At 38.8% G+C, this 13,954-nt stretch overlaps 2 protein-coding genes across 2 annotated transcripts; one reads left to right on the plus strand and one right to left on the minus strand.

Annotated features, from left to right (window-relative positions):
* Positions 1 to 784: 784 nt before the first annotated feature.
* Positions 785 to 13,908, minus strand: LOC135472129 (histone PARylation factor 1-like). Its single transcript, XM_064751485.1, has 7 exons — positions 13,772 to 13,908; positions 8,131 to 8,254; positions 7,541 to 7,783; positions 6,539 to 6,737; positions 4,398 to 4,496; positions 3,042 to 3,283; positions 785 to 1,485 (listed from the first exon to the last, which is right to left on the minus strand). The coding sequence occupies exons 1-7, from the start codon at positions 13,904 to 13,906 to the stop codon at positions 1,181 to 1,183; spliced, it is 1,347 nt and encodes a 448-aa protein (XP_064607555.1). The 5' UTR covers positions 13,907 to 13,908; the 3' UTR covers positions 785 to 1,180.
* LOC135472130 (synaptosomal-associated protein 47-like) lies at positions 8,667 to 10,863 on the plus strand. Its single transcript, XM_064751486.1, has one exon. It carries the CDS (start codon positions 9,116 to 9,118, stop codon positions 10,403 to 10,405), a length of 1,290 nt encoding a protein of 429 aa, XP_064607556.1. The 5' UTR covers positions 8,667 to 9,115; the 3' UTR covers positions 10,406 to 10,863.
* Positions 13,909 to 13,954: the final 46 nt, after the last annotated feature.

A 13,954-nucleotide genomic window follows, 5' to 3' on the forward strand; every position in this document is an offset into this window, starting at 1 on the left:
ATTGGTGAGAGGTGCCTGGGTCCTTTTAAGCACTCTAACCACAAGGCCACTGTGGCCTCCTCATGGCCTAAAGGAAATATCTCATTCATTAGCATACTGAGACTATATAATTCTGGAAAACCAACCAGAAATGTGACAGTTACATGAATAATTCTGAGCGACAGTAACCTTTGTCCCTTAACTCATTTCACCTTGGTTGAACTTCTGTATTTTGTCACCACATTTATTTCTCCAGAAGTGAAACATTTTATTTCTACCAGGACAGTTGATGTTCCATTATTATTGATATCAATTGACTTGCTTGTCAATAAAGTAAATGTCATCCAAATGGATATCAGTACTTGGATCAGCAACTGCTGCCTGTGCAAAGGTGTGGCTGTTTTATCCCAAAGCTTGTATGCAGGACTGTTGACAAGTGCACAAGAAATAGGCGAGAGGCTCAGACAGTCACCCATATATCTTGTTCTGCATTACTCACTGCTTACTTCTTTTCATGAAAGTTTTTTTAGTTTGTTTATACAGAATAAAGCATTATTGCTATATGCACAAGGCTATGGAATCACAGAGGAGGGAACCATCGTGGAAGTTATGTCACTTGTGTTTATAGCGAAATAAAGCAATATGGCCATACGTAGAAGGTCATAAAATCATGCAGGAGGAAACCACCAAAGGCTCTTAACAAACCCATCTATTGGTAAACATACATATAGGTGCAACAGGTAAGATTCAAAAAAGATAAAACAAAAATAAAGACTGAAAATCTTATTCAGTTTAATATGTTATGTACAACTAAGATTTATCATTACTTCCTTCAGAGCCCAAGTCCATTTAACGGTATGTGAAATGCATGGGGAATCTTGCAGATGAAGTACCAGATAAAATACTAGAAACCATGATATCATATGTGACAACTCCTGTCCATATATGAGTGATCTATACAACATCATACTGGCTTGTACACACATGAAACATGTAATAAATGCTGTCATTACACTGATAAATGTAATTTTTCATATACAATGCAACTGTACAAATCAATATACACTTTAAAAAAAAAACAACAACCCTGATTTTGGATGTTTGATTTGATGATTATACATGAACTATTTCTCTACTTAAAGAATGATTTTAATGATGTGAATGATAAATATCTCCTGACAGATAACGTTATGAGATTTATTTAGTCTATTTCACTAAGGTCTGCAGAGGAATTGCGATCTTTAAGATGTGCTGTAATGATTTCTGCATACTGTGGCCGCCCCAGAAGCTGATATGCTAACGGGAGAAGATGAAGGATAGGTCGATAAAAACATTCCCCTCCAAAACTGAAGAGGTCCAAGCCAAGCTCCAAACCTTCTCCGTAATCACACTCATCGTTGGCGAACTGTACCAATGTTATCAGCTCTTGTAATGGATCAAAGTTTTTGTTTCTCTCATCCTCATCTTTGCTGTCTTTGATCTTCTTTAGTATCTTCTTCAGGTCACCTAAAAAGACAAAGGGAGATAACCAGGGTTACACATAAAACAAACGTTAATAGTTGGGCATGTGAAAGACAGAGAAAACACCATTGTGAAGTATATGTCAGACAAGTGACAATTAAACACTGTCCAAAAAAATAGTGCAATTTGTTTTGTTTTTTTTTTATTTCAAAATAGTAAAATGTATTTGAAAGTATATATATTATTAAGTATTTGAAAGTGACAATATTGGGACCAGTGACGTCACATCAGCTTTTTGCCACTTAACACACACAGACTGCTACATTTGAACAATAAAAATGCATACATACATGTAGAATTATGACCATTCACCAAATGGACTTTGAAACAAATTATTTCTAGCAAAAAATATGGATGTGATGTCACTGATACCCTCTGTGACGTCACTGATACCCTCTAGTTCACCACAGATACCCTCTAGTTCACCACAGACCACCACAGAATCTGATCTTAATTTTAAGACCATATTACTGAGTTGGAAAAATTCTAAAAAAGTAAATGAACTATTTTCTTGGACAGTTGATAATGATCTTTTAGCTGACTTAAACTTCACTTTACTGTTTTCTTTACCTTTAAAACAGAAACATAATTCATAAAAGATTCAATTTAACATGCTAGCAGTGTAGCACAGACACATTTTTCTGAAGGTTTGTGAAAACAGCACCATAGGGTGTTAAAGCCCTAACTACACTTTCAAGGTCTGTTCTATCATCCTTCATGTTCAGATTTATGGATACTGTTTTGGTGGCTAATTAATTGGTCCATCCGCAATAAACATTTGACACTGAAGAATCAAGTACTTATCCTTAAATGAGGTCATTTTGAAGAAATGTAAAGGTCTTGAAAACCTTTCAACAAAATTCCAATACCTTTAAGGATTCCAAGGACCACTGAAAACAGACTTATTCAACACCTGTGTGCATGAACATTGTTGTCATTTTCTGAACATTTATGATGAGCAAGTGTCTAACAATTTTCATCATATGATAAGAAGGAGTCCTTAGAGTGCATGTGAGTGTAATGTGCCTCTTTGTTGCAGGACGGATTTTCACCCCTCTTGTATCTGGTGCTGCTTCACTGAGACAACTTACCGAAGGCAAGTAAGCCCCCCCACCCAGAGCCATTACACTGATACGGGTCAACCAGTCGTTGCACTAACTCCTTAATGCTGAACGTCAAGCGAGGAAGCTACAACTTCCTCTTTTAAAGTTTTAGGTGTGACCCGCCCCAGGTTTGACCCTGGATCTGCTGCCTCCAAAGCCGACACTCTACCAACTGAGCCATTGGCGCTGGTATGAACACTTAAGGATATACACTTATGGATCTATACTTCATAGGCCTATGGAGAAAACCATATGAGTTTTAAAGCAAACTGATTTATGAGAGATTCCCAAAATAAGCAATGAAGACTCAAACGTAAGCCAACAACAATGAAGCCAAAAAAAACAACTGAATTCAATTTCACATTCTCTGTAAGCATGGCATCTACGGGAAAAGATTTATCTTACTGTGGCAAAAAGTAAGGCTGTGCCTCAGCTTACCTGGCGTCTCCGGGACAGGCCTGTAGCCCACATCGTTATCATCAACAGGTACAACAATTCCTGCCCCATGGAATGTTTTACACACCACTTTCTTGTCTCTCTCCTTCATTCCCTTCGTCTTCCCCTCCAGGGACAAGTTCTCTTTCTTAGCCCACTCGCATAGCTGCTTCTGTAAACTCTGTAAGGATTCCTTCTTCTCTTTTGTATTTGACTTGGACTTCAGCTGCTCATCCATGTAATATCTGGAATAACCACCAAAATGTTGAGCTGTTTTATAAAACAGCTTGATAAGCAAAACACAGCACTATTAATGGTAAAGAACAATTTCGGTTCATCAAATCTTTAACAATCACATATCATCATATTCATCAAATCTTCAACAATCACATCATCATATTCATCAAATCTTTAACAATCACATATCATATTCATCAAATCTTTAACAATCATATATCATCATATTCATCAAATCTTTAACAATCATATATCACAAGAGAAATTAGTGTTATCTCAGGTCAGAGCAAACTTATGCTTTGGGTAAAATACAATCAAATGGTTTTGGTTCACCTACTCTGAACAGGACACAGCGGATTGGAGTTACTGTTCAGAAGAAAAAAGTACTCAAATATTTATCTTAACAAGGATTCTAACAAAAACGAGACATTAAGGTCAGAACGTCATCATTTATGGCAATTCACAGACATGCAGGGCACCAACAATGGGACATCCCTTGGATTATTTGTGCTTTATGCGTGAAAAACCTGAGTTCAATACAAAATAGTACTTTTTGAGATATCACCCCTAACATTAACCTTAACACAGATTCACATACCTGATACACGAAGTCTTGAATTTTGTTATTTACAATAATTAATTCAACAGACAGCATCAACGCTGGAATATCCCCATCATATTAAGGTGCTTCACAAGTGTGCTAACCCTGACTACTCAGGGCATGACATTAGTCATGCCAGGCAAACTAAAAATAATTAACACTAGCTTTCTAGGTGTACGAACACCCTGTTTTTGATGAGCAAGAAGGTGTTAGTTTCACGTAAGTTTTCTAGTGGTTAAAGAATTCTAATTCTAATCCCATTAACATTAATTATACTATTTACCAGGTATAATATTATTTATTTATTAATTTATTTGGTTGGTGTTTTACGCCGTACTCAAGAATATTCCACTTCTACGACAGCGACCAGCATTATGGTGGGCGGAAACCGGGCAGAGCCCAGGGCAAACCCACGACCATCCGCAGGTTGCTGACAGACCGGTACAATATTAAAACACTTTATAACACAGCACAGGAACATCCTACAAATAGATCGGTGCTAACTGTCCAGATGTACTTACTTCACAGCAGCAAAAAGGTTGTCTCCCCTTGGTGATATTGTGCAGTTCACAGCAGCTGCATTAGCAGCCACAAATACTGGCATCTCAGATGGGTCATCCCTGATTAATATAAAACAAAGTTATTACTTTATTACTACTTTTCTACTAATTTATAAATAACAGCATCTTTCAAACTACCTCTCATTTCTTTTCCAATCCATAAATCTAACCCGAGATAAATGCTATAAGTTAAAATTCTTGACCACAGCATTTAAGGACCATTTCAAACCAGAGAAAAACAAACAAATATCACAATTTTTTTTCTGTAAACCATCTGACATGACTTCACATACTGTGAATAATAATAATCTAATTTAGCTCAACTGACAGAAGAATTCAGTTTCCTTATCAAAAAAATCTATCACTGCATTTGGATGGAGAAATGTGTTCTCATATGTTAACGGACCTAGAACGGTAAGGCAGAAAATCAGCCCCAGAGAGGTACGATAAGAGAGTGCAAATTTCAAAATCCCAGCACAATTCTGTAAATTTTCAAGTCAGAAAAATAAATCTTGGTTGAAGCACCCACTAAAATTAAATGGCCATAAAAGAAATGGTTACTTAGTAATAATCCGCCAAGAATGCATTCTCAATCAAAAACGTCAATTTCTTGTTCAAACGAGGCATTGTGTTTTTAATTTACAGTAAGAAGATGAACGTTAACCAGAAAAATATCTTTACTGAAATTTTTGGGTGTGTATTTCTCTGAGCATGTTTCGTTTTGTATAATGTTCATCTTCATAAGTAATACATCAACTTTATAATGTGATCAGTTTTGTTATATTTTGGCTAAAATCTGTATTTCTACAATAGTCTGTCAGGCAGCCTCCATAGCACAGTGGACTAACGAAGTTACTGCTGAGAGCAGGTTGCACCTCAAGGAAGAGTTCAAATCTTTGTGACTTTTTTTCTTCTTTGAAAATATAATTTTGTGCGAGTGGAGATAGAGGCCACCTTGCATTAAATTAGTGTTATCATGAATTAGAATGGTAAAGGTATGGTATTACTTAACATTTAGCAACTATAGCGAAATCATAGGTGAATCCTGGTTGTCATGAATTAGAATGGTTAAGGTATGGTATTACTTAACATTTAGCAACTATAGTGAAATCACAAGTGAATCCTGGTTGTCATGAATTAGAATGGTTAAGGTATGGTGTTACTTAACATTTAGCAACTATAGTGAAATCACAAGTGAATCCTGGTTGTCATGAATTAGAATGGTTAAGGTATGGTGTTACTTAACATTTAGCAACTATAGTGAAATCACAAGTGAATCCTGGTTGAGAGCACTTTTGGTCCTTTAGCCATCATTAACGTGTTATGCGCAGCGAAAGTATAAAGCCGAAAGTTGCATTTGTTACATATTTATTTTATGGAATGGTGCATAGCTGAAAGTTACATTTGTGGTGCAGTGATTGTCACAGTTCTACAGTGTCTAATGCAAAACGGACGACTACAATTTTTCGATATTATGACCTATAGATCGTATTAGTACGTTTTTGGGGCTCTAAAAGTCACATGCTTGTCATATAACAGGAAAACAAGAGTAAACCAGAACTGAAAAAAAGAATAGTAGCCTTACAAGTGTCAGTAGCTGCCACTCACAGCTATAGTCAGTTTCATTACTTGAGGTCTACAGTTTCTCACACTGGGGCCGATTCCCCGCCTTACCGTACCAGGTCCTTTGTAACTTGCACTGAACATGATCTTAAGGCATGCACAGAATTTGAATTATTTAATTTCACAAAATTAGTCACACACAAACCAGAGGAGGCTATATATGAGTCTGCCACCTAATGGGAAGAAATACACATTTATGGCTCATGTCCCAGGCACACCATCTGGATGTTGTTTAAGGGGGGACAACTCAGAGGTATAACTGAATGAGTTAAATAACTAACCAGTCCCTAGTAGTGGGCGGTATCAATGAGTTATCTTACCTCACATAACATTCAGTTGGCGCTATGTCTATCTTGTTTCCCACTGATGACGTGCAAATTGGTTGCGAAGAGAAAAGTTTACCTGAATGACCCAGACAGAGCACCGATTATAATCTTCTTTGACTATCAACATAATATTTATCAAGATCAAATACACACCTGTAATACCCTAGGTGAAACTGTGTCTTGTCATCACCTTTTATCACTGTTAGGAACTCAGGCGGGTCATATTGATACCGCCAGTGGCGCAGGTAGTTGGGTGATCTCCCCTTCTTATTTGGTGACCGATTCTTATGTCGCCGACAGACAATATCAAATGGACCAACCAATGTAAAGCCAAGTGACTCCATCAAGGCTTCTGTAATTTTAAAGACATAAAAACTATATTTTAGGAAAATTTAATACAATCAGTACTATTTTCTGTGATCAAATAGTGCACAACATGATCAGTTAAAGTAAGAATCACCATACCTTGATTGCTATCTACTGATCATGTGTGCATCACGAAGCATTGATACTGCAGATGAATGGTAATATTTAGACAATAGCTGTAGTCGGCTTGGTGAAAAACATGTGAATGTTTGTAATATTCATACTATAAGGATATTTATTTAAATATTTGATCGTTGTTTAATGTTATACTCAAGAATAAAAATATTTATTTATTTATTTATTTGATTGGTGTTTTACGCCATACTCAAGAATATTTCACTGATACGACGGCGGCCAGCATTATGGTGGGAGGAACCAGGCAGAGCCAGGGGAAAACCCACGACCATCCGCAGGTTGCTGACAGGCCTTCCCACATACGACCGGAGAGGAAGCCAGCATGAGCTGGACTTGAACTCACAGCGACCGCATTGGTGAGAGACTCCAGGGTCATTGCGCTGTGCTAGCGCGCTAACCGACTGAGAGAATAAAAATACATGAAAAAGTAGTGCCAACCACTTTACCAAGAAGCTAACATCAACAGAGGCTGAGGAATCTTGAAAATTACCTGTGTGAAAATGGTAATGAACCCGTTTCTTTGACAAAGTTGTTGAAAGACAAGCACCTTAACTTGACTATGGTTGTAAAATCACCTTGACCACAAGAAAGATCTCTAAAAAAGACACTTCTTTCAACTTAAAAGAAAATAAACTCAACAGAGAAATTAAGTACCTGATGGTTTATCTGGTTTGATGCTCTTACAGAAATCCCAAAATTGGAAAAAATCTGGGGGCATTTCTACCAAGAACTTTTGTTTGAGATTCTCCTTTAGGTCAGCAGGAGAAACAGGGGCATCCTCCATGTTCTCATCCTCGGCATCAACAGTTTTATCCTCTGACAACCTTGCCTCTACCTCTAAAGATGTTTTATCTTCACTGTTTGATGGTGATGACTTGTCTTCTTCAGGAGGCTCATCTTTCAAAATAAAAATTAGATCGCTACAAAGAAAGAACTGGCTACTGTATGCTCAACCGTATTTGTTTATTTATCCACAAATCCTTTAAAAGAATGTGCGCTAGGTTACTGCAATATTTTAGCCACGCATATTCCTAATTCTTTTGGCTCAAAATGACTCTCTCGTGGTTTACATAACAGGCCAAAGAAAATAAATGTTTCTAATCTGACATATAACATCCTAGGCATGCTCAATTATTTCAATACAAATAACATGTCCAAATGAAGGTTACTTCATGTCTACTTCAACTACTTGTCAATTTGTTGTGTTAGCATGTAGCATCATTAATGTTATTCATCCAACTCACTCTTATTTTCATCTTCACTTTGTGCTTGAATATCATCTCCTTTTCCAGTCTTGCCCTTGAAAAAGTCTTTGATATTTCCTTTTTTAGTCTCTCGTTTTGGTTTCTTTTCGGGTGCTTCATCATCCTGATAAGAAAAAGAGAAAAAATTTGAATTGGTCTGACTGATTTTCAAAGCGGCAGCCATAGATTTGATTCTAAGTTAAGTGATCTCCCTGTTAACATTCTGGCATTTACACTGTCGGTCTAAAGTGTGTGGAAAAAAAGAATTTAGTTGGCAAATTTATTCCGTTTTCACACACTTTATTACAAATTTCATCAGCCCATTCCCATGTTTGTCACAACTATACAACAACAACAACAATTGCAAAGTGAAAGTGGTAACCTCCGTAGGCCTACGTATGCCGCCCTTTTCCCTACCAAAAATCATGTGATAAACCAGAATAGAAATAAAATCATTTCAGTACATGACGTCATTATTATTCAATGTTCGACACATCTTTAGTTAAAGACCTGTTTTGAACAAGAAGTCCCCGAAACCACAGACCACGCCGAAACACTAGGTAAGACTGCGTACGATTGGCTAACTTGGAACTTGCAGCCAATCGGCGAGCGCCTGTCGGAAGGGTTTGACTTTCACGAGCCATGGCAGCTTGTTGTCGAGGTTGCTGTCATACTACCAGATTGAGATCAACGCCTTTTCATCACACAAACCTATTTATATCTCGGTCAGCACTATATTTAGATGCTAGATTTACCGAAATGTTAAACAAACGGGCCTAGTTTGGATACAGTGAGAATCGTGAATTATATTCACGTAAAATTGAGTCGGGCTGAGTGAAAATCACGGATATAATCCATGGATGTTGTCACTGGCGTTTGTTTATCATTATCGTTCTGCGTAAGGGCAATTCCTGATAAAATACTTATAAATAAGACAATAGTTTCATGAGTTTATTCTGTGTCTGTCATACTGTCTGAGCTAAAGATGGCGGATTCGACTAATTCCCATGCAGTCTGTATTAAACAATGGAAGGCAGCATACTACGTAAATAAGGACAAAAAGTGGCGGTATGGACAACTGGGCCTCATCCCAGAGGGAGTTGTGTTTACTGAAGCATCCACTGGTACTTCCTCCAACACAGATACAACAGGATTCTCACAGACCATTTTGTTTTCATCATTCACCGATGTGAAAAAGACCACATCCACCATGATTTTTCCTGTCATTACAATTTCCACAAACAGCGACAGACACTGGTTCGGTTCCTTCACTGACAGACAAAGCGTGTTTAATACCGTGGCACATTTCTGGAGAATGCGTCTTATTCCTGAAAATAAAAGCCCAAGAGCAGCTGGTGGAACACGGACAAAACTGGGCAGAGAACTTCTCAGATTAGCACACGATTCACAAGCAACTATGAGCTCAGCTGCACGGACCTTGCATCACCAAGGACAGCAAATAGACTCTTCCTTAGCAACTATGGATGATTTGCATAATGATCTGGATGTTGCTGACAAATTTGTGTCCGAACTTGAATCGTGGCTTGGAAACTGGCGCGCTTCTGCCAATGTGCCGCTTACGCAGTCAGTATTAATTAAACACACAGATCTGCCTGACATTGCTAACTTTGAAGTCCTTTACGCGAAAGCCGTGGGTACCTCATTGTCCGGATTTGTGCCGGGATCTGTGTGGATCAGTCGAAAGGAAGGGGTGACGATATTGGGGACAAAGCAAGACATCATACAGCATTTTGGGCCTGGTGGGGTATGCTTGTCCCGGGTTAGAGTGCTTAACCCGTGGGAGTTGATATTAACAAGTTACCGTTTGGGAGAATCAGATCTCTCATACCACCTCCTCTCCACAAAAGCTGTTGAAGCCCTGAGACACTTAGAAGTTGGCAGAGCTGACAAAATAGAGTACATGAGACCTTCCCCTGTGTATGTGTGGGTTGATTCGACTATCACAACAGGCAGAGCCAGCTTGTTACCTAGACAAGAGTTATCTGCCCCTTCCATGCCAGCCTCTGGGGTAGTGCAGCCCAACACTACAGCCCAGACACAGAGCCAACTGTTACAAAAACATGCACCTGTGTCAGATCAGGAGGTTCAGGAACTGAGCGATATTTTATCAGATCTCAAAGGTATGGCGATTGCTGTCCAGCAAGAAGAAGACAAACAGCTAGAAGCCCTTGACACTCTGTTGATGGCTGTAGACATGGCTGATGCTCGCAGGGCAGAATTAGAGAATAGAGTACAGAAACTGATCAAGAACTGATCTTGAATTTCAGAATTTATTCATTTCAATTTTTACTCATATGATGTCAGTTTAACAGGAAGTGAAAACCACAGCGGAACAGATAAACTACTGACCTTTGACAAGTTAATGACCAACTTTCCCACACAATATTGCACACATTAATGGAGGAAGACAAGAGGTCTTCAGGTTACTTCAATGATTCACAGGCTATGCAAAAAGCCACACGAGTGTCATTAACCATTTACTGTTACTAAGCAGTGAGTGTGGGGATATCCACAAAGTATCTGTCCCAGATGTGTGCTCATACAATATTCTGTTGTCAGTGTCAATATCCAATTTAACCTAATAACCTTAAAACCATTTTGGTTTGCTTACTGTCTAAATTCTTCTATTTAACATGTCCTTTCCCATATCTTGTTATCATAAAGACACACCAATGCTTTAATAACCAAAATGTAAATAAAGTTCAATTCCATTTAACTGCTGGTTTGGGGGTTGTCATTATTTATTGCTTTTACCCCCACATGTATTTTGTTTATTAGCTGATTGATTGCCCACTACAACGCGTAAGGTTTCCACCTGAAGTTGTGTGCACAAAGGGAGATAACCAATGAGCCAAGAGGCAGTTTACCACATAATCACATGTGGCAAGTCATCCAGATGAGCTGCTTACCATCCAAACACATTCACTACCGCTTCAATGAATAATAATTATCCTTGACATAACGCTTGGCTGTCCCAGTGTAACTCCCAGTGTAACTACATGTAGACATGTTGCACAACTGAATCTGCTCTCTCAAGTCCTTAGCATCTACTGTAACATTCCAATACAGCATATGCGTGTGTCCTGGCATGTGGTCACAGGAACAGATCAGATTTGTGTTTTGCACTGTATTCAAGAATTTCACTTATGTCACAATATATGGTTGTCAAGTTGACGGGTGGCAGTGGCATTCTATTATACAGTCCATCCTACTTAAACAACATGGCACAGACTTTAAACACCCATCTCCTTCCCACTCATAGCAATCTTAACTTGCCCCTTCTTTTCATTTCTATGCAATTTTCCTGCGGAATCACGATTAATATCCTCTTAACTTATGATCCTCACCCATGAAACTGATTATTATTAACTCGCTGCCTTGTGGTCACGTTACCGACTAAAACTTCGGCGGTATAAATCACTACAAAGAAAGAACTGGGTACTGTATGCTCTAGCGTATTTGTTCATTTATCTACAAATCCTTTAAAAGAATGTGGGCTAGCTACTGCAATATTTAGCTACGTATATTACCAATCCTTTTGGCTCAAAATGACTCTCATAAGTAGGCCATTTTGAAGTGTTTCATGACCTACTTCTGGGCTTGAAAACCTCATGAAATCTATAATATTTCCATCGCCGTCTGCAAGCACAACTTCAATCTTCTTAATTCAACCCACGAAGGAATAAAAAAGAACTTGTACTCATACTAATGGAGCAGGTAAGTTTGCATGGCGTCAGCATGGACTTCACTGAAATCGTTCCACTGGGTTGAAGTTTGGAAATCGGCAATTTTTTGGAGAGGCAGGGATAGAGTCGGTGTTACTATAGATGTCAGAATTATAAAAAAGCACTCTGTGCCCATATAGATGGACTACGTGCTATGGTGTTTGGAGTCCAGAAATGTGCAGCGATTCTTTTGGAGAGGCCTGGTTGGACTCGGTGTTACATAGTTATGGAGTAGGTAACTCTCAAATCGAGCCATACGAAGGTGTTCGTTCTCACAAGTAATCCAAATGGCGACAGATGCTTTACGGCCGCATTTGGGGTAGCGTCTGCAAACATACTCCTTACAGCACATGCGCCCGCCGCTCTCTACCTTTCATTTTACACCACTGCCACCAACAGCAAATTTTGTACATAAATCTTGAACAATGCCAAGGTCACTGGGGTCATGGTGATGAGGCAGGAAGTGAAGTCAGAAAACACAATTCGTCTCAACCTTTGTCTCTAGTAATACTTTATACAGATGCATTCTATTTATCTAAAGAATGCGCAACATGATTCTAACCAACACCTAAAACAATTTCATTGATGAATGCTGATTAAATACTTGTGCGGGAGGACATAAGTGATGAGGCTAATCTAAACAAGCCTACGTATGTCTCACATCCTCCAAAGGCCAAGCTTGTATGTTGGTGGCAGTGATGTACAGCAAACGGTAGAAAGCAACGCATGTGCTATAAAGAGTATGGTCTGAAAATGTATTTGTTTTGTGAATTTGTGCAGTTGTCATGGATTGTTTTTGTTTCAGCAAGTCTCAGAACGGAATAGATTATGGGGACCAATCCCCTGACATCAGTGTATGCTAGGGAAGTTTTATTGCGTGCGTGATGAGACGGTAAATGTTCCTTACCGTCCATGCGATACATCTGGGGTTGAATTACACCATAATTCTCACAACATTTTCCTGTAGCTCGACTTGAGAATTACCCACTCTGCAACTTAATATCAGTGTGATGACAGTTGCAATAATGTAACTCTTGCTTCTGCGAGTGGCGCATAAATGCCGCGAGGGTTACAATGTTTTCATGGGTTCTAAAATGTCAATCTTCTGACTGAGGGCATTTATCATCTTCAAAAATAAGCCACGCAGCCAATCCAAAGTTGCACAGAATATCCCCAGTGTAATCATAAACTTACTGACACCAAAAAATTCCAATGACCAGCTCTCCTTTTCCCCCTTTTCATCTTTTTTTCCATATTTCACACTGATAGCAGCAACAACGGTTTCCAGGCTAGTCACGTGACTCAAACTCTCCCTTCTTGTGTCAACTGAAACTCACACAAACACACACCGCAGGTGACCTGCCCAGACTCGCTTTGTACGTTGTGGCATGAAATATGGTAAAAAAAAAATGGGGAAAAGGAGAGCGGGTCAGTGGGATTTTTTTGGTGCTGGTAAAGGCGTATATACGCTAGGGATATTCTGTGTAACTTTGGGATGGCTGTGTGGCTTATTCCTGAAGATATTTACTATCATCAATGTCCTCAATCAGTAGATCAACATATTAGAGCTCGTAACACACAGTAACTCTCTCGTTGCTTACGCGCCACTCGATGAGGGGAGAAATACATGTACGTTATTGCAACCGTTTTTGTTTTAAACATCACACCTAGATGAACTACAGCTGTTCACGCCTAAGGGCAAAACTTTTGCCTGTGCTAAATTTGGATCTGATGGATTCGACGGCATCTACTGTTACAAAACTGTAGCTAAGTTTGCACATTAACAGATCCAACTGAACTAAATTCAAAGTTATTGCTCTCGACTCCAGTCAATAAAGGCCAAGTTGTCGTTGGTAATGTTGTTATTGTGATTACTGGTCATTTCCACACCCTACCTCATCATGTTTCCTTTTCGGGTGCCTATATTGCTGAAGATGTTGAGAATTTCTCCGGTAACATTTCTCTCCATACTTGCACATCGGCAAAGGGCTTTTTCCCTTTTTATCACCTTTGTTTTCTTCACTCGCCATGATGAAAGTGAAACGCGCGGTTTTATTCGGGCTAAATTTACCTTCAGC

Source organism: Liolophura sinensis, chromosome 8 (genome assembly GCF_032854445.1).
Source record: "Liolophura sinensis isolate JHLJ2023 chromosome 8, CUHK_Ljap_v2, whole genome shotgun sequence".
In the NCBI taxonomy this organism is placed as follows: Eukaryota; Metazoa; Mollusca; class Polyplacophora; order Chitonida; family Chitonidae; genus Liolophura; species Liolophura sinensis.